The 21,984-nt window shown below is 41.3% G+C and overlaps 1 protein-coding gene across 7 annotated transcripts in view; it reads left to right on the plus strand.

The window, feature by feature from the left end:
- Window positions 1-21,984, plus strand: part of cdh23 (cadherin-related 23) — a 178,457-nt gene that overhangs the window by 117,161 nt on the left and 39,312 nt on the right. For 6 of the 7 annotated variants that reach the window (XM_040139790.1, XM_040139792.1, XM_040139793.1 and 3 more), the window contains 14 exons: window positions 3,033-3,097; window positions 4,022-4,259; window positions 5,806-5,911; window positions 6,190-6,317; window positions 10,395-10,467; window positions 11,399-11,515; window positions 12,055-12,167; window positions 12,405-12,512; window positions 15,660-15,849; window positions 16,152-16,297; window positions 16,618-16,837; window positions 17,372-17,524; window positions 17,774-17,887; window positions 18,548-18,696. In XM_040139790.1, the coding sequence (XP_039995724.1) occupies window positions 3,033-3,097; window positions 4,022-4,259; window positions 5,806-5,911; window positions 6,190-6,317; window positions 10,395-10,467; window positions 11,399-11,515; window positions 12,055-12,167; window positions 12,405-12,512; window positions 15,660-15,849; window positions 16,152-16,297; window positions 16,618-16,837; window positions 17,372-17,524; window positions 17,774-17,887; window positions 18,548-18,696 (1,920 nt within the window). Of the gene's footprint in view, window positions 1-3,032; window positions 3,098-4,021; window positions 4,260-5,805; window positions 5,912-6,189; window positions 6,318-10,394; window positions 10,468-11,398; window positions 11,516-12,054; window positions 12,168-12,404; window positions 12,513-12,828; window positions 12,937-15,659; window positions 15,850-16,151; window positions 16,298-16,617; window positions 16,838-17,371; window positions 17,525-17,773; window positions 17,888-18,547; window positions 18,697-21,984 lie in introns of those variants that run through there. The other variant, XM_040139798.1, reaches the window with a different exon arrangement.

The raw sequence follows: 21,984 nt of genomic DNA on the forward strand, positions 1-21,984 counted from the left end.
GAAACACTCATGCATCCAATCATCACACAAATTCTGTCACACTTGCATTAACAGGCATGCAGACACAGAAAGGAGTGCACCGGTACACAGGTGCACCCACATCCATACCACACAGAGTTGTGTTTTGCCTGCCGGCTTCTCCTCTCTGATGGGAAGAAACACATCATTTAACCAAACTGGTCAACTGAGAACTAATTTCTCTTTTGTAGTTACTGCCTGAGGTCCCTAGGGTTTGCAGAGTTTATATTGGCAATCAGCAGCGCTCTGACTCTTTGTGCAGAAACTCCTTAACAACTTAGTTTGGATTTTGATCAGAACACTAACTCTGATATCTCAGTGCTCTGCTTTTTAGCACAGGGGGGATTTTCAACACTGCAGTCTGGGCCCAGTATTTATCTACAACATATGCTGCCATTATGTCATCTCTTGGCATCTTCACAGTAAGAGAACAGGTAATCAACCAACAGGGTTTTGTACAGTCTTGGTCAATGGTAAACATTTACAGCAAATTGCATTCTCGGTACTACTTTTGGTTCTTGTAACTCTTTTCAGTTATTTTGGAGCGTACCTAAGAACTGATGATTATGAATCCATTAGCATTGCTTATTGGCATGAAAACTATTTATTTCTGTGAATCATGTGGTGAATCATTGCTGTACTTTAAATACTTCTTGTAATTGTCAGTGAGGTTATTAGACACATTAGTTAGGCACATTGCCCAGCTTTAATTCCATGTCATTTCTTTCCTCATTAAATCGTACACACACACACTCTCTCTCTGTGCAACCCACCTCACCAACTTCTCCATCACCTCCAACTCCCCGACCAAAAAAAGTTTAAGCTACCATGGCGACAAGGGGCAAATGTACAATACCCTGGTGTCAAGGATCCGGCCCCATGGTGTTAAGTTACAGCAAATCCCTGACCAATCTCTACTGTCCATCTGCTGCGGGCCTTCTGTGTCTAAAGTTAAAAGTCTTTGGCAAGTAGTTGGCAAAGTGACTGGGCCGTACTGTCATGGTGATTGTTTAGTGGAAGAAAGGGAGTTGTCTGTCTCTCTCTCTCTCTCTCTCTCCCCATCTGTCTGTCGTCATGGCGAGAGGGGCTTTGCCATAGAAGTAGAGGCAGTATTAGCTCCCAAGCTGAACCTGGCCCCTGTCACTGCCTCGATAGCTGTCACGCTAACGCCCCCACCACTATCATTGGAGCACTTATGGGCCTGTCACTCACCTGGGAGAGGGGGGGCAAAGGAGGGAGGGAGGCGTCAAGGGGGAAGAGTGTACCGAGGGAGATATGTAGAGGAGAGTGGAGACAGTGCAGACGGAGGTGGAGCTCAGAATGCAGAGAGGAAAGTGAGGTAAAGACAGAGGGAAAAAGGGAAAGATAAAGGAGGAGGAGAAGGAGGAGGGAGGGATGGATTGGAATGCAAAAAGAGTGAGGGGAAGAAGCAGTTGAGTGGTATTAAATGATGAGGTCACCCCGACACGACAGATAAAAAACTCAAAGGTTAATATAAGAAACTGACTGGGGTCCCAAACACTTCACAAGTATTTATTGTCCCACTCTCTGCGCATTGAGCAGGATTTGCTTTGGAACACTCGACAACAAAGCGAGGGCCATTAGGACATTAAAAAGAAACATTGATTCACCTTTCAGGACGATGTGTTGGAAGCTTTCTGTGAAATTACAGGCGTGAGCTAAACTGCATGGTGTAATTTTTACAAGGGGGAAAAAACGTATTGATAGCTGCAGCCGTTGTTCCATCTGTCAGAGGCATAGATGAGCACTAACGCACACAGACACACACATGCATATCCATCAATGCATTAGATTTAGAAGGTATAGATATTCCCCAACAAACTCAAATATACAAAATACAAATGCAGAAAGCCATATTTTTAATCACATATTAACATAGTCACTGTCACACACATTTTTAAATGCATAAGTCACAGTCCCATGCAAAAAAAGCAAGGGCCCTACACACGCACGCACAGGCCCACATAATAAGGTCGCTATCAGGGCATCACTGAATCATAGTGACCAGCGTTGTGGTTGACAGTGCAGGCTGCAGACACGTTCAAGTTTGGCCCTTCAACTGACTGCAGAGCCACTGAAGTGAAACTCTATTACAACAGCCACTCCAGCTACGATCCATCAGCGCCGACACGATCCCTGTGTATATGCACCAGTGCATGTATGCACATGCGCAAGCATTTGTTTACAAAGACAGATTGTGTTAATGTGGCGCTTCATAAAGTACGAGATTCCTGAAAGTGTTTCCTTTCTTTGACACCCCTTTTATCTGCAAAACATATGACAGCAGTTGTTGATGCTTTTAAGGCAGCGGTGGGTCATGTGGGTGAGGAAGCTATATCAGTTCAGCCATCAGATTGAATCCAATCAACACCTCCGGAGAGTGAAGGGTGGCTTGCATGTTTTATCATAAAGTCATACAGCTGTTTAAGTAGACAGCTGTTGCACTGGGAAATTTAAGGAAACTGAGCAAAACAAAGTCATGACAGTTTATTTAATGCAGCCATTTGAGTGCATCATGTCAGTAAAGACAGTGTGAATAACCTCACACAAGCATAAGCACACATACGCAAAGGCAAAAATGTATTTTGAGGAATAATATAATAGTAGTTACATTAACATGAAATGCAAAGAACTGTAATGAAAATGTTATAGTCAGGAATTTCTGGTTGTCACAAAATGACAATTTAATTTCGTTGATTACAAACCACTTTGTACCCGGCACACTGTGTGTATGGTAACTCACAATACCACGCGAACTTCCCTCCCTTCAATTTTCACAATAGCATTTGAAAAAGGCAGCAACACCTAATCCTAAACCTTCACCTGAAAGAGAACAGGTGAAACAAAATCAAAAGTAGATGGGAAACAAAAGACAAAATCTGGATGAAAAGCAAAACTGATGGACAACAGAAGTTGAATTTACTATAAAACTTTTTAGGGAAGTTGTTATGATTTTGAAAGTAAACTCTTTTTTTCCTGTCTTTTCTGTGCAGGCTACAGACGGAGATGCAGGCACATTTGGGATTGTGCGTTACTACTTCAGTGATGAGCCAGACCAGTAAGATACAGTTACACACATAGTCAAACAGTCCACACAAACATACAAGCACATTAAATTTTCATTTATCTGCCCACTTGTGAATGATTGTACTGCAATGTTTGTGCCACAGAGCCTCGCCAGAGACAGCTGAGCCACAACAATATCTGGCACTTTTCTTTACGTCTGACGAATAAACAGAACCTCATACAAAGAAAAACACACATTCACATAATCCTATCATTCATTATCTTCGGTGTATCAAAACAACACAATTAGTGTTTCCTCCTACTATTTGTTTGTCTCTCTCTGTTACCCTTACCGAGCATCATTTTCATGTGTTTTTGTTTGGTTTATTTTGCCATTTGTTGCGTTTATTTGGAAAAGTTATTTTCTATGCCAATGTGTTGTTGCAAATATGACAAAACTATCAACAATGACAACATTTTATTTTTGTTATAATATATACTTTCATTTTACTTTTTTACAATTATTATTACAGCATACAAACCAGTTTTCCTTGTTTTCCTTTTTTTTTAAAAGGAGCTATTCTCATTATAAAAAAAAAATCAAAAAACAGCAACTTTTTTTATTTTGTTAACCAGACTGACAAAATTCTGAACAGTCATCATGTGACGCATTGTAATATGCCTTTTATTAAGCCTGTACCATCCATTAACTATTGAGCACATCTCATTACCAGATAAAAGAAGTACAAAAAAACAGTAGAACAAATACAGATTAGAGAGCACTTCCCAACCACACACACTTTTTTATCTGATGTCTGTAGAATGTTAATGTTTTAACATTTTTTAGTTAACACTAAACTTTAATTTGTTGAAATAATGTCTTATTATAATAAGAAAAAGATGTTGTCATAATAATCCTCCTCAAACCATTGGAGGTTACATGCCTCTAATTTCACTTGTTTTTATTTTCCCCCAGGTTTTCATTGGACGATGAGTCGGGCTGGGTCATTCTGCGGGCCAGTCTGGACTATGAGTTGATGCGGCGTTTCACACTGACTGTGCTGGCGAGGGATGGTGGCGGTGAAGAGACAACGGGGAGGATCCGTGTGAATGTGTTAGATGTCAATGATAATGCACCACTCTTCCAGAAGGAGGCGTATGTGGGCACACTGAGAGAGAATGAACAGGCTGTCCAGCCAGTGGCACGAGTCAGGGTGAGACACGATGAATAATATGCACCTACAGTATGCTTATAGTTACAGAGTAAATTATTGATTTCGGAGAGGATCTCATCCTGACTCAAATACCACAAGTCATCAGACTCACAAGCCTTTGGTTTTGCTGCCCTCCTCCTCTTTCTTGCTTTTTTCCTCTGTTTTACTATAAACATGCGGTTATGTGTTTATGTGCCCTGTATCCAAGAACAACAGGTCGTCCTGGTGTGCTAGCCATCAGTCACTGCCACACAAAAGGCAGAGGTACACAGGCACAATGGTAACTAATGGCTCAGCATTTCCTTTGATTGCGCCCTGGAGAGAAAGACTATTACATCCCTTGTGGCAGCGGGTACAGCAGTGGCTTAGCCTGCCCCAGTGCACTGTGGTGGCTTGCTTTTACGTCGTGGGAGTTGAGCTGATGACTGGGCTCAACGCTTGGCTCGCTTTGTTTGATTAGTCTGAGCTAACCTTAAACGCTGCTGATAATAATACACTGCCCACGAGGAGCGGGGAAGCCAGTCGCACAATTCTGTGTGTCAGCGATATGCCCTGGAACCTACCATACACATACACACAAACGCGCACGCACACGCACCCTACTCCAGAAAATAGACAGAGAAGGAGGAAAGAGGAAAAAGCTGAAACAGATAGGGGAGGGTGCGTTAAGAGACAAAGCAAAGAGAGGCATTTCAGCTGTTTTATTCTTTTTCTCCAAACAATGCCTGGGAGGTTTGTGCCTCCTACTACAGTGCTTATGCTTTTTAACAGCTAAACCTTTTTTCATTTTCTCTAAACTTCTTATTCCTTTACTTGCTTTTCCACCCATCTATTTGATTTACTGCCCCCAACTCTTCTTACCTTTGAGTGGTAAACGACAGTCTAAGATGAAACTGTTTGTTGAATTGTGATATAGAAAGAAGACAGTCCTGAAGAGAAAACCACTGCTTACTAGGTTGAGGGGGAGGAAAGGTATTGCTTACTCAACATTAAAAAAAGAGTAGACATATGCGTGTTATGGAGAGAGATAAGTAAGTTTTTTTGACAACCTGTCCAGACTCTAATGATGCCAGTAAGGCCCAGTAGACTCTCCTCACAGCCAGAGGACTCTTGTTTAAGTTCCTGCCAACTCGAAAATAATGAGGGGGTGTCATCGTTGTTGTGGATGTTGCTTTGGATTAGCCCTGCAAAGTATGGTTTCATCTGTCCTCTGCCTGCTTGGCTTGTCTTGGCTCGGTTGGTGTTCATCCAGTATTGACGCCTGCGTCACTAATAGCCAGAATCAGCTTTAATCTGTCCAATAATATGCCATCACTGACTGACAGCTTCCTGGCTGCACGCATGCAGACACACACACATCCATGCCGTGGAAACATATACATATAAATATTAGCACTGTCTACTGCAACATCTGTCCTGTCACTCTGTCTGTTTTCTTGTCTCACTCATTCAAAACTTCCTCTCTCTGGACTTTTGACTGTCACCGAGGCATATGTTAAAGGCTCTCCCATCTTCCACTCTCCCACCCCTGTCTGCCCACCCACAGGCTACAGATGAGGATTCTCCTCCCAACAACTTCTTGACATACACCATCACTTCAGCCTCGGCCTTCTTCGATTTCTTCAGCATTATCATGGTGGAGGGCTATGCAGGTACACTCACCTATAGGAGCATGGAGCCACGATCTTTGATACGGTTGAGCATACCCGTTAAAATATGGGCAGGGGTGTTGTGGATGTTTAGACTGGCTAAACTCACATTTTAAGTTAAGGTGTAAGTCTACACCTGTTTACGCTTTTATAATTATTTGGTCATTTGCTATTTGTCCCACAACTTTACTAAGCTTTGATGTGGCTGTAGATGATAAATAAGACATCTACAGCACAAAACCCCAACGTTCACCATCCGTCTCCCTCCCTCCTTCCACCAGTAATCAGTGTGACCAGGCCTCTGGACTTTGAGCAGGTTCCCAAAGGGATGATCTACTTGACAGTAATGGCCAAAGATGGGGGAAACCCAGCCTTCAACAGCACCGTCCCAGTCACAGTGGAGGTGATTGTAAGTACAACCCTGCAAAATACACATGCACCCACACACTTTATTACCTTTATGAGAGCTCACATCAAAAACAGAATGAAAATATTAACTTTAATATTAACCAACTTTTGTCTGAACTTTGCAATTACATTTGTCTGTTTTCCAAGGACATATCTTTCATCTGCACACACTTTCCGCCAACCTATTCAATTCAATTCAATTTTATTTATATAGCGCCAAATCATAACAGAGGTTATCTAAGGGCACTTTTCATGTGGAGCAGGTCTAGACCATACTCCTTATATTTACAGAGACCCAACTTTCTATGGGCATTACCCAAATATAAACATGATCTTCTACATTCATATTCAAGCTGTGAGAGAACATTTTCTACAAGCTGGTACTTAGTAATCCAGAAATGCCTCCAGACTGTGGTGAAATGTACAGCCAACCTTAATATCTATACACATACTTGTCTTCTGTTTTCATTAAATTAAAAATGTTATTTGTAAGGTTTAAAAACACATTGCCTCTTGCACAGTTTGAAGTCAGAATACATACAACTCAGGACTGTTTATAACTACTCAAATGTGAAAAGATGTAAGAAATTGTGTCCTTGCTCTCATGTCGTGCCATATACATTGATTTGTACATATAGCAACTATTCAGGAGTATTTCCCCTTATGGGGAAAACATGGTTTCCTGTAAGGGAAACCATTCCAGTGTTGTCCTTGCTTATAGTGATATACTGTAAATCCACAAGCAGTTGTTATCTGATGTCATTGAAATGGATCAGAGGGTTGGATAAATTTTCTCAGGGAAAAAACTGTTTCAGAGTCAGACCTCAGCAAGGCCAATGTAACTCAATTTCTTACACAGAGGTCAGTGTGGTCAAGACAGTTTGACAAAATCCCGAAGCCAGCAGAGCCTGTGTCCATTTATCATTATAGACACACGCACAACTGTACTTTTATACATTCAAGGTCTGTTACATACTTTTTGCTACATGCTATTACTTGTATGCCAGTAAACTTCACCCAACTGCAGTGAAAATCTAACTGTATTCAAGATTTCATCCTGAACAGTCACTAGATGAAGTCATGAAATTTATATTCTAAAAAGGATTTTAACAACATCAGAGGTGGGCTACCAATCCCCCAGTACCTGTCCTTGAGTGGGAGTCTGTGAATCCATCATTCACAGGAGTTTATGCTATTTTTTTTGTTAACTCTTCATATGGCTAGGCAGTGGTTGCAAGTGGCAGCAAGTCCCTCGATAGCAACACACTGCCATGTACGTTTGCATTTGTCTGAAATCTCTATTCTAACTGCTCAGCTCCAAGAGCTCCAGCTTCAGTATTACTGGGGCTGCAGCCAGTGGCTCAAAACACCGTATTCCTCCACCACACCAGTGTCCACTTCAGGGGATTCTGGAGAGGAAAGGACCTCCATCTCCAAAGAGCCCTCTAGCATAGGTGCCTTGTGCTCACTGAGCAAGTCTTGCCTCACAAACCCATCAGAGCTGGTGGTGAAGTTACACTTTAAGGCTACCAAATGTGTATACAGTTCTATAGAAAATCGTTGTCTTCATTGCCACTGTCAGTGCTTTTTTGCACGAATCCTTGTAATCTTCCCAATTAAGTGACAGTGTGTTCGTTTTTGTTTTGTTTTTTTCTGTTCCAGAAAGGTGCTTGAATAGTTAGAAACCTGTTTGATGATAACTCTTTTCCTCTCAGATGAAAATCTTTCCAATTCACACTTTTTTATGTATCTTCAAGCTCGGATGTTTTTTTAGAAAGTATTTAATGACTTTCTTGGTGCTGCTGCAGACACACCCGGTGACAAAATCTTTACAGTCTCCGCACGTTCAAAGGCACAATCTCCAAACTTTAACATTAGACTGCCCCTCTGATGTGACTCTGAAAAATGTTGGGGCCAGAGACTCAGTAGAGGAACTTATGGAGCAGTTACATCATAAGTACTGAATAAAGACTAAGCTGTCTTTTATGTATCTTAACGCTGACCCGATGTATGACAGCTGTCAGACAGCTCATGGTGGATTGTTTCACATGTCTTCGACTTCACTTACATATTGGGGGGTAAAGTATTTCCTCACTGTCTGAATTATTCGGAGTACCTTCTGATCCATGTCTGACTGCAGCTTTGTTTGCATTTTATCACAGACTGTGCAGCGATCTGAGCTTCCAGCTCAGTTGCTTTTTTCTGTCTTATCTCTAAATGTGTTATTTTAAGGCAGTGGAAAAGTCACAGCTGTCTACACACATACACACACACAAAGTGGTTCAGAGATGGTTTAATATAATTAAGACTTGAAAAAAGAATATACTTTGCACAAAGTTCTTGGTCCTAATTCTACAAGATATTGCTGCTGTTTCTGTTGCATACAATTTTGCTTTCTCTTTTGTAAATGTTATGTCCTATTTCTCTTTTCTCATGTATAAAAGAAAGACCCTGTAAGGACCCTGGTAAACTATGCACATGGACTTAGCCGTCCCTATGATGTAAAAGAAAATGTGATTGATCAGACCATGCCATCCTCTTCCATTGCTCTTCCATTGGAGGCACTTTCGGCCGTGGACAGGGGCCAGCATGGGCATTCTGACCAGTCTGTGGCTATGCAGCCCCAAATACAGCAAGCTGCAACGCACTGTATGTTCTGGCAGCTTCCTGTCATAGCCAGCATCAAAGTTTTCAACAATTGACTCTTCCCACCCCTTGACAGGCGCCATTGTTATTGACTTCACCTGTCAGTGGTTTTAACTGTTGTGGCTAATTGGTGTATAAAGTAGAAGTTGGAAAAAGAATAACATTAGATTCTGTAAGGTATGGTTCTGTAAGGTTGGTGACTACAGTCTGTATAACAGACTATAGTCAGCAGTAGTTTGTATAACAGACTATAGTCAAGTGTTTCCTTTTAAATCATTTTGTGTGTTTCTTTTTGTGTGTTTCTTTTTTTCTGTTAAATAGTAAATTTGAATGTTGATCTTTGCTAAGATACTTTAAATACAGCAGTAAAAGTATAATGAGCAAACAGAGCTCATAAACAGTATCTCTACTGGCTCTTGTGCTCATTTCTCCGGATAGACATCCATTATACATGTAACTTTTTAGTCATAAAAAAAGAAATGACAGAATAGATGAATCCAGCTGGAATGTTCTTTTATATGCAAGGACAGCAAGAATATCTATACACATCCTACATGAGCGAGAAATACTGTGTAAAACAATGAAGAGATCTATGCTGGAATGCAAAAACCAACAGGGAGATATGTGCACAATTCTGTATTCCCTCTTTAGGTCTCCGTATTTCTCTCTCTGTCCTCCATAGTGTCGTGACTCACACCACAGGGGTTTATCAGTCACTGGCAGCATCACATGCATACACAATGCTTTGCACCAGTGTAACACAGAGCCCAGATAGATAATAATGCCAGTGACTGTTGTTTAAGTGTTAACAATTTTCAGCAGATCACACAGTGGGAAGCCTCTCTGCAAATAGCCACACAACTGGATGTGTTGGTGTGAAATAGAGTCTAATTCAATGAGTGGGAGGTTGTGAGAAATATAAATTCTCTGGGGAAGTCTGTGTGACAGTGGATGCTGTTCCATGATGTAGTCATTCATTCATGTCAAATTACAGGTCTTGATCTCCCTTTGTTAGAGGTAATTCAATTAATAATAATGTTTGGACTGATTTCCTTGCCTATCATTGCAAATGTGCTCAGCCTTTGCATTACTCCAGCAGTCTATAGTAGTTTACTGTATAGGGAGATTAGCTCATTGCATTTACTTAAGTATCAGGTATAAAATACTACCTGATTAGGTGACAGAAACAGAAGCCAGCACAACTAAAATCCACTGATTAATCGACTGACTAGCTATCATCCCAGAAATACTACCACCACTGTTTTACATTTTGTGCTCCTCAATGTTTTAATTCCCACATATATTAATTTTGGTGCTAATGTATGATGACAGCTTCAAACTCTTTTTAGCTCCATTTTTTACGCACCATTTGCATTTTCACATTGTTTAGCTCATTGATTTGAGCTGTTGTTGATGTTTATTCCTCCTCCAGGATGAAAATGACAACCCACCAGAGTTTAGCAAGCCGTCGTACATCGTCAAAATCCCAGAGAACATTATTGCTGGTGAGTCGCTTTATACATTTGGGGTTACAGTTTAGTTGCTAGAATGCATTTTCTGGGCTGCACAACCAACACAGCACTTAAACACTCCACACAGCTCAAATACTGTGTGTAGCACATACAGACTCCCCTTACTTGAATTGCCTTACTATTAGCATATTCAACAAATAGCTCTGCTTTCTTGGGGGTATATTTTTATGTTTTATTTTATTTCCTTCCTCCGGCCTCTACTGTCTTATTTGTTTTGATTTTGCATAATGTTTTTAAATGCTGAGCCAGAATGCAGAATGTTGACTATTCAAGGCAAAATCACTGGCTGCTATATTCATTCTCACGCATTCATTCAGAGGACTCTTTTATCCCAGACAATAGATTAGTTTCCAGTCACAAGAGGGAAATGAGATATTTGACCGCCCCTTTCTCTCTCTGAGCCCGGCAGACAGATGTTGGGCTTTTTTCGTGTCTCGGACCTGATTTGAAGGAGCACATAGCTGAGCGGCTCAGGCCAGGGCTGAGGTTTAGAGGACTATGGCTAGTGCTTGGCTGGGCTTGGCTGATCTGGGGTCCTAAGGCGTGGGCTGCAAGGCTGAGCTCAGGGCTAGCCCTGCGGCTCTGGCTAGCCTCTCATCCCCCTGCCTGCCTATGCATTGATCAGGCCTGTGCCAAGTATGGGCTGTGCCAAACATGCTGATAATCCACTAATCCATAAACCCACTCATTGCCATGCCATCAGTTCAGCTGTGGATGGGGGCGGTGAAGAAATTAGCTCTGTGAATGCCATTTCAGTCTGTCTCTGTCTCTCTTTCCTCTTTACTAGACTTCATATATTTGCCCCATGACTCTGTCTCTCAGTTCAGATTTTTTTTCCTCCTTTCTCCCATTCTGTGAGTTTGTAGCTTTCTTTCTGTCTCACTCCCCTCCCTCTGCTTCACAGGGGCAACTGTGCTGCTTGTGAATGCTACTGATTTGGACGCCTCCCGGGAGTTTGGCCAGGCCTCACTCATCTACTCCCTGGAGGGTTCCTCTCAGTTCCGTCTCAACTCGCGCTCAGGTGTGTGTTATCGTGTGTGTGTGTGTGTGTGTGTGTGTGTGTGTGTGTGTGTGTGTGTGTGTGTGTGTGTGTGTGTGTGTGTGTGTGTGTGTGTGTGTGTGTGTGTGTGTGTGTATTTTCTGACAGTATTCTTGTACTTGAGACAGAATTTTTTAGAACTGATTACATTTTTTTATATTAAATTTGAATTGAAATGAAATGAATTTTTGAGACGATTTTGCTTAGTTCATACTTTGCTTGAATGCTAAGCCTCTCTGTTTATTTAGATCTGTGTGTAAAATACCTTTCTGTTTTCCTTTTTCAGCTCTTTACTTTGCTTATATTCACATTATAGCTTTGTTTCGCCTATATTGTGATCCATACCACTCAGTTTGGAGACTTTAAAGAGCTGTTTGTAAATCTAGGTTTATTTATTATGACTTGTAACTCAATTTATCCTGACACGAGAAGCTGCTTTGTAATGACATCTGCCCAACACTCGGGTGCCCTTGTTGGTGCATTATTAAAATATTTTTGAACCGATCCCGCATGTGTTTCAGGAGAGATCACCACCACAGCCCTGCTGGACCGAGAACTGAAGTCAGAGTACATCCTGATAGTCAGAGCTGTGGACGGAGGGGTGAGCCCTCAGCAGAAGACTGGAATCGCTACGGTAACAGCTTTGTAGCCATCACTCATCTGATTCCACCTGCAGCACACAGAACACACTAATTTCCTCCCCACTGTTTAATCAAAAATCCTTTTGGGTATAATTATATTCTGTTGTACGTATATCTTGTACTATGATTTTTGGCTTGCAAGACCATAATGGTCTAACTTTTTTTATTTAGTCATCATAAATAGGTAATTTCCCGTTTACCTTAACTGACCTAACTCCCACTTTATTTAGGTGAACATTACCATCCTGGACATCAATGACAACACCCCAGTGTGGAAGGACGAGCCATACCATGCCAACGTAGTGGAGATGAGCCCAATAAACACTGATGTTATCTCTGTGAGTGCACCTAGCCCAACTTGGTGATCTTTACCTGGTTTATTATCTGACAGTTAATTAAATGGCCATGTGAACGACACAAATGAATACACTGGAATAACAATTCTAGCATTTGTTGTTTATTCCGATTATGATGGGTAGTGTTTGACGAATTAGGAATCAACTTACTGAAATGTTGGCCTCTACTTTTTGTACCCACATGTGATGTAGAGAGAACCCTCAAGTACCTTCAATTGATGGTTTTTCTGTTTTGATGATTGATTTTAGTCGGGTTTAATTTTATTACTCTGACTTTGCACAAAATGCTTGGTTTCAGAGCAGAGTGATCAAAGGGTCAAGATAATCTCCACTGGAAGATCATTAAAAGCGTACTGTACACAAAGACAGTGCATGTGGAAGGGTGTATCTGCATGCATACTCCTCCACTATTGATTGATAAATAGTCATCACTGTGTAGGTAATCGCAAAATAAACATTCTAATATTACCCCAAACTCTCTCAATGTTCTGCTGGTGTCTTTGGCAGTGTGTTGTTGTTAATTAAGCCCTGATTGTCCATTAATTAAAGAGGCGTCAGTGAGTGTAATTAAGGGAGTCCGATTGCTAATTAAAATGTAGCCTGCAGTCATACGCAGAAATTATTCAGCTGCTAGGCAGAGAAGGAAGCGAGAACCCATCTTGTAGAGCAAGAGAGTGGAATGGAGAAATGGTGAGGAAAGAGAAATGAAAGATACAAGTGTTATGTTGCTAAAATGTTGCTACATTTTCCACTTATTCCTGTTCTCTTGTAGCTATTCCTCAGTTGAGTTCATTCATGGTGCATCCAGCGATGCAATGCATACTGTATGTGACTCTCTGTGCTCAGTGGACAGACACCGTTGCCCCTCTGACCATTTTTCAATAAATCGGACCACCCAGGCTTACAGTCCTGTAATTGGCCCTGGCCCAGCCAGTGTTTCCATGGTGACAAGAGGCCACCCGCTGAGTCCTCCTGGAGTTGTCCAGTGAGCCGATGAATTTGGTATCTGTGCCCAGTGCAAGGATCAGCCCACTCAAATCCAGAGCACCCCACTATCACTACTGCAGCCTTTTACATTCAGCACCTATATACACACACACACACAGGGAGCCTTCTCTAATATCTTGTTTCAAAACAATATTCTCTTTTCTCCCAATCTTCAGTCAGTCCGTCCAGAGCCACAGTTCAATAGACTAGGCTAATATATTTTCTCACCATCTTTTAATCTGCTCTTCTCAGGCCAAAACTGGTTAGTTCGACTGGCCCCGGCTAGACACTTCCCCTCATCTTATAGCACCCACTTTTGTCTTTGCAGTTGCTACTCAATGGGCCTCTGAGATGCCTGCCTACCATGTCCCCTTAATAATTAAATACCTAGAAAACCTTTGTTCCTCTAATGACCAATTAACCAGTTTCCAGCATTTTTAGTCAGCGCACTGAATAATTGATCAGCTCTTTAAAAATCAGCCAGTGTTTTAGTCAGGCTCCCGGCTTCATGCATTCATCACCCATTGCCACTTTGTCTCAGAAAAGAGACGTTACCATTTTTCTTTTAGCTGACTGATGTGTTGGAGTAGGTGGAAAGGGTTGCATGCGTGAAGATGCTCTGGGGATGGGGTGAGGGTGTGCTTATTGCTATCACCATTACCATTATTATTACAAACTCTTTCCTTCCCTTATGCATTTCCTAATTCTTCCCCTCCTTTCTCTGTTTTTTAAATCCTTACCGTCCCCATGGTTTTAAGTTATCATTGTTAATCCACTTTTAGGAAGCCATACAGTGCATTCATGAAGTATTCAGACACCTTCACTTTACATTAAAAATAATTTTAAATTAATTTTTCCCTCATCAATCTACACTCAATACCCCATAATGACGAGGCAAAAACAGAATTTTGGAAATGTTTGCAAATATAAGAAAAACATTACACATCCAAGTGACATAACTATTCAGACCCCTTTATTTATTTTTATATATATATATATATATATATATATATATATATATATATTCACAAACATACGTGTATATATACAGGCGGGTGAAAAATTAAAGGAAAAATGTGAATAAATGAGTTGAGAAACAAAACAAATGAAGATGTTTCTACACAGGTGCAATGTATGGTACAATTAAGGATTTAACATCCCATCATGCTCTGTGGCCTGTATAAAAATGCTGAGCAGGCCTAGTTGAGTCTGATTTTGTGTCAAGGTGGCAAGAGAAAAAGATCTCAGTGACTTTAAAAGAGGGTTTATCATTGGAGCAGGAGCTTCAGTCACAAAGACTGCTCATCTGGTTAGTGAACAGGGACTAAAGTGACTAATGTTCCCAGGTTCACTATGTTCTCCACAAGTGGATAAGTACATGTGTGGCATACATCAGGAGAATGGTACAGGCCTGAATGCATGATCCTTACAGTGAGGGGATCTGGTGTCTCTGTTATGCTGTGGGGAGCATTTTACTGTCATGGTTCACGTCCACTTGTCCCCTTAATCGGAAGGTTCACTGCAAATCAATACAAAGTTGTTCTGAGTGATCACCTTTATCCTATGATGAAACATTTCTACCCTGATGGGAGTGGTCTCCTCTAGGGTGACAATGCCCCCATCCGTAATGCATGAGATGTCACTGATTGGTTTGATGAGTATGGAAATGATGTGAATCATACGCTATGACCTTTGCAGTCACTAGATCTCAACCCAGTTGAACACCTATGGGAGATTTTGGACCAACGTGTTTGACAGCACTCTCCTCCACCATTATCAAAACATCAAATGAGGGAATATCTTTTGGAAGAATGGTGTTCATCCCTCCAGTAGAGTTCAGGGACTTGCAGAGTCAATTCCAAGGCACATTGAAGCTTTCCTGGCTCGGTGTGGACCAACACTTTGCTAACACTTTATGTTGGTCTTTCCTTTAATTTGTCACCTATCTGTATATACTGTATGTATATACCATTCAACCACAACATTAAAAACCAGTAACTGGTTTTAATGTTGTGGCTGATCAGTGTATATGGTCCAGCTAGCAATGGGAAACTTACCTCTTGCTGGGAGGGGGCTTGTTGGAGGAGTTCATGCCAAAGTAAAAATATTCAGAAAAGTTTTTCATGTCTCTCCTCTGCCCAGGTGTTGGCAGTGGACCCTGACAATGGGGAAAATGGCACAGTGGTATACAGTATCAGTCCAGAAAACCCATTCTACACCATCAACAGCAGTACAGGGAAGATTCGCACCAGTGGGACAACCCTGGACAGGGAAAGCTCCAACCCCAGAGACACAGTACTCATGAGAACCATTATCATCTCAGCTGTCGACCGTGAGTAGTGTGTATGTATGTGGTGGGATGTCCATGTCAGTTTGCACTTCTGTTTGCCTTTCACCGTGTAAATTTGTAACAGTCATGAAACACCTCAACAATCTGTAAGCAAATTCAAATTGCATTATGCCATTCTCAGTAGAGAGTTGTCACTTCTAAACAATTAGCCTCTTTCTCCAAGCCTCATTCCTCAAGTTTTACGTTGACCATCAAACTTTTTACTGTGGCTAATAAACTCCTTGGACTGTGAGAAGTGGGGTGTGTACGTTTATCTTTACATGTCCCTCTGACGCCCTCTTTAGGTGGTACACCTCCACTACGTGCATCAACAAGCACCACAGTATTTGTCAACCTACTGGATCTCAATGACAATGACCCAACCTTCCTCAACTTGCCCTTTGTGGCTGAAGTGCCAGAGGGACTTCCGATTGGATCCTCGGTTTTCAGGGTAAAACATAAGAATATATTCACATATGATGGCATTTTAAAAAAGGATAAGAATTCAGATCTATAAATTTTCGTTTAAATTTTAGGGATGTAAATTCTCTAAAAAGGCCCTGCATCCATTATAATTTGTTACTGAACCTTCCACTTATATTGACTAAATATTTAGAGATGGAGTTGAACAATAATTGATGACAGACAAGAAGAGTTTATATGGTCAAATAGTCAGTATGAATTAATATAACTTGTGTATTTTTCACCGAGCGGTTTTAGAGGACTGGCACTGGCCAGGAATGATTTTCTGAGGTGATGTGATGTTTCTAGGTCCAGGTGGAGGACCCAGATGAGGATAAGAATGGTTTGATTACAATGGCCTTACAGATGGGTATGCCTCGCCTCAACTTCTACCTGAACACCACCACTGGTGTTCTCACCTCCACGGCAGTCCTGGATCGTGAGCAGATTGGACAGTACCATTTGAGGATTATAGCCTACGATGCTGGAAGGTTCCCTCGCACGTCCACTTCAACCCTCACTGTCACAGGTGAGAGTCTGTGGTTGATGATGATGAGAAACTGAGTTTGATTTCCTTTTGCTCCCTCTGAAATTATCCCACATATGAAACTGCCAAACCCCAGAGTATGATTGGATTCTAAGTGAGGTGAGGGGTTACTTCAGTATGCCAGAAACAATGTTTAACCACTGACTTCTCAGGAATCTACTGAGAAAGATGCTACCACCTGCTGGTGGGAAATGAAAAATCCTGAAAGAGACATATGGTTTGACTGCTGTTAACATAATAAAAAAGAAACTGAAACCTGAATAAGGTATTCTGGCATTTTTTAAATGCATCGATGAGTCTGAAACATTAAAATATTTTGAATTGTTTCATAGAGATCTGTTTCAAGTCTCTTAACTTCACAGGGGAGTCGGAAGATGTTTTACTAGACCCCCAATCCTCTTATTTGATATTAGTCTTTCTACTCACTGTACCGCCCCGCTGCCTTATTTGTCTTCGTGTACATCTATTCGTGTGTCCTCATGTCTCTCTGTATGTGTGTTTGTGTGCGTGAGTCAGTTCTGGATGTAAATGATGAGACGCCCACCTTCAACCCTCGCGTGTACAATGTTTCCCTGAAGGAGAGTGTCCCTAGAGACCACATTGTAACGCGCCTCAGCTGCTCTGACAACGATGCTGGCCTCAACGCCGAGCTTAGCTACTTCATCACAGGTCAGAAGTCACAGTGAGAGGTGTTTTGTGTGTTTGTGGGCTGCGGTGTTGTAGAGTTAGAGGGACTATGTGCACGTTCAGTACCTTTGTCGATTCATCTATCACTGTGTGAATTTGTGTTTGAGGTGAGCTCCTATAGCATGCATGTTTCTTTTAGTATTATAGCTTTACTGTATATATGTGAATAGGTATGTTTTACTAATATGCTGTAAATTCATTTGGAAATCTGTTTGTGTTTTGTATTTTTAGGTGGTAATCAGGATGGTAAATTCAGTGTGGGCTTCAGAGACGGAGTTGTTCGGACAGTGGTTGGCCTTGACAGAGAGACCCAGGCAGGATACACTCTGGTCGTAGAAGCTATAGGTGTGTCATGTGTTCATATCTTTTGATAATGATAGAAAAACCTTTATCATCTTTTATCGTCATCATTTTTACATAGCTTTTTTTATATTTTTCATAATAGCGCTTGTTTTCTTACTTGTTTCATTTGTTATCTTCAAAGCTGCTCCTTTCTACTGTGAAGACAACGATGAAAAAAGGAATGCCCTAACATCTGCAGTGATTTCCCACTATTGCTCAACTGCCTTTGTTCCTGTTTGAAAAGAAAGAACAAAAACTTAGATTTTCCTGTTTTGGAAACCATTGAGTCAGGGTGGTTTCTTTGCTAAGGGGGGCAGAGATACAAGAGGAGTGGAGAAGAGGCAGAGAACATGTAAAGCTGTACAAGAGAACAGAATTACATATTGTCCTAATTCACAAGCAGCTGAAAATTAAGTTTTGAGGAGCCAACAATGCTCCAGTCTTACTTATTTACAACAAGATATTTTTGGTTTCTACTCTATTCTCAGACGATTGATGGATCAAATAATTCAACATATTAATACAGATTTTTCACTTTTTATTCATGTTTATTGCCCATGGTACAGCAATGAAATTAAAGCTGTGTCTATTAATAGTTTTATTGTTACCAACCTGAATGACTGCAACTGATGTGTTCGTGAATGTGTCTGTTTCTACACATAGACAATGGTCCAGCAGGCAGCCGGAGGACAGGCACAGCAACTGTATTTGTTGAGGTGCAGGATGTTAACGACAACAGACCCATCTTCCTCCAAAACAGCTACGAGACCAGCATTCTGGAGAGTGTGCCCCAAGGAACCAGCATCCTTCAGGTAGAAAACTCACAATGCTAAACACATCTGAAAACATACTGCACTTTCACCAGTTCAACTTAAAAGTCACTTTATTTCATAATGTAACAATTACAAAACAAAAGAATCTGTGGTTCTTAAGTGGTCTCTTTTTGGCTCAGATTGAACTTGTCTTGTCAGTATTGATAACACATCATGTTTTGAGACATGCATGAAATCACACCATAAAATAATTCATAGTGTTTGTTGTAATGCACATGAATTACCAGATGGATGGGGTTTACAGCATCAGAACAATTAGCAGTATGACATAGACGAACAATGCGTTACCCCAGACTTTGAATGTGATCATTGGAAATTAAAAACTATTATGAGAATTTCATGTAGCTTTAACTGAGCTGCTGTCATTTGAGTTTTAAGTTTGGCCCACTCTATCTGTTTAGTTGCTGTTAGTCTCCTTGGAAAAATTCAGATGTAATCAAATCAGACCAAATTTAATCCGAGGCAGAATGTGAGATTTGATAATGCATTTAATCCTTATAGCGAGAATTGTCATCAAATTGAGTTGTTGGGGGATTCAATCAGATTTACCTCCAGTGAATATAGTGCAGAACTGTGATGAAAAAGAGCATCTATGCCCAAAAATGTTACCTGCTTCTGTATTGAAGGTAAAATGGTCAGTCACAAAAAACGTCTAAACCTGCTAGACTGGCTTTTTGATTGCCTAATTTTTAAGCACTTATTTTGTAGCAAATTTAATTCACTTAGCATTCAAAGTATATTGAAACAAATGCTAAAAAGTCTTTTCATATATACCCTCTTCACCCATTGCTGGAATTAGTGACGTTCACCACAACAACCCCTCAAAATATACAGTGTATCACATTTTTGGGAGCAGTCAGTCAACCCTCAGCCTGTCCTCAAGTTAGATTTCAGTGACATAGTCAAATAGACAGGGTATAGTGAGGTGGGGCTCCACAGTGGCTTCCGACTGCGGTGTCTGTCCAGCTGGAGACTGACACGCATGTGTGCTCTCACGCTCGTGTGGTCTACGATGCGGCGGCCGTCTGAAGGACAGGTTATATGAACGGCGATATGAACCCAGTCTCTTCCACACCTTGAGCTGGGGCTCGCTGGACCTGCTTCGTTCACGGGTCAAGCTCTCCCCTGGGCCACAGCTTGCCTCAGAGTCCCCATCCTGTTCAGAGGGCCGGCACACCGCCAGGAAGGCTGCTAAGCCTGCCAGCAGCAGCGATAAGCCCAGCACCACCATGATGGTGAATTCTGGGTCATGGATGTCTGAAGAATAGAATGGAGGCTGTGGTATGGTGGGAGAGATGGTGGTGGTTGTCAGGCCGGACAGAGTGATGTTTTCTGTGTTGGGGGTAAAGGTGATGGTGGAAACTGGCTCAGTGGTGTTCATGTTGTCTTGTCCCTGGATGGAGAAGACAACACTAGATTGGAGGTCGACGTCAGGGTGCTTCAGAGAGTATGTGTGTATTTGCTTGTTCGCTAGTGAATGTGGCTATGCCACAGTGCGAGTGTGTGTGGTCAGCCTCTATCAAAGTGTTGATTAGATATGTTTTACCTCACTAGCCAAGCCAAACCAAGCTGAGTAGGTTTATTTGGTTGCTTATTTTCACTTTATTGGGATCACACACTCAAGGGCTTACAGTACACACATATACGCACGTACAAATGTGCCTGCATGCACATGCAGATGTGGTGAGTGTTTGGCATTTGCAGCAATTATGTAGCTATTAAATCATGGACTACAAAACAGTCAGTGCTTGACAGGTTTTCTTCAATGTAAAACAAATTGGGTTTATTAAAATGCCCCTTGTAAAATGCAAGGCACCCACCTCTTCTACCCCGGTCTCCAATTACACCCCCCCCCCCCATTCTGTGTGCCCCAATCTTCAGCATAGTAGCATTTGGAAAATGTCATTGTCCCTAATTCAGCAGAGACAAAGCATGGCTTATCGGTTTAAGGGAAAGACAGTGGGACGTGAAATTATTTTTAAGACCAAATGCCAGGAAAGCTGCGAAAAGGCCAGTGGAACAGGATAGCTCGTTAGAGAGTCGGTTCATTAGTCAGCGCCTCCAAGCACACCCGCTTCAGGCACACACACACACCCAGACAACTATTCAAACACAAACCTTCTTTATCACCCACACATATTGTAGGCTGTACTGCACATATCGGTGATTAGGCACACTGCTCTTAAGCTTGGCAGCTTAGCTGTAAGGTACGCTCCCTATCACCCCACATTGTTGCTCCTCCAGATCTGACTGCTCAGCTAGTTTTGAAACAATGAACTCATTTCTTAACTTCTTTACAAGCATATTTTGTCTAACATATTCACAATGTAAAGTTTGACCAATTGTGTGCTTGCAAATTCTCCAGTAATTTCTTAATAGCACACTCGCAAATGCTTATTAGATTTTTTTGCCTTTTATTGCCTCTTGCTTGGTCTCTGATATATGTTATCACCATAGATTCTCTGGATTATCTATTACATAGTGAAAGAAAAAATAAATTGGTAATACAGTTCATAGTTCATGTCAGATGTGGACACTCTTTTCACTAATATTCATTTCCACTTTCCATATAAGTCCTAATCTTACTAATGCATACAACAGCCTCAACATACTCCTTTAGACAATGTGAAGTTACTCGAGCACATGTCAAGCAGCTCACATGTCGAAATGTGAATTTTAGGAGTTTCATTCAAAAGTGAGACTTCACAAGCAGACATAAAATGCGTATTGTAAGAGACCTTCATGAGATGGTAGACAATCTTACGATGTTAAGATTTGAAAGAATTTATAATGTTTACTTCTAAAATGCTAAGCAATTCTTGTTTTTTCTTCAAATTGAACCTTACGTAATTTGGAATAAAACCCTTCAAAAATATATACTCACACCCACACTTTAGAGACTCTTTAAAGCAGCACCTTGTTTAGTCCCAGTAACTGAGGTCTGGCCTGTTTCTTGGCTCCACACACTTGTTTTTCCCCCCTTGAACTGCTGCTTTCCCAAAGACTGAGGGGGAAATGCTGGGGAGGAAGAAGGGAACAAGGAGGAAAAGGGGGTAAAATGTGGGTAATAGCATCATGGTTTGAAATATCTCACTATTGTTTTAATCTCAGGGAGCTGAAGACAGTAGTGTGTTTTCTGAGCCAAGCAGAGGTTTAGTGAATAATCTGTCAGTGCTTACACTCCACATGCTTACACTTACAACATCTGGCTCTGCAATGTAGTCTTATACTTTATACACCCCCTTTTATGGCCTAAGTGGTGCAGTC

This window comes from Xiphias gladius, chromosome 11 (genome assembly GCF_016859285.1).
Source record: "Xiphias gladius isolate SHS-SW01 ecotype Sanya breed wild chromosome 11, ASM1685928v1, whole genome shotgun sequence".
NCBI classification, from domain to species: Eukaryota; Metazoa; Chordata; class Actinopteri; order Istiophoriformes; family Xiphiidae; genus Xiphias; species Xiphias gladius.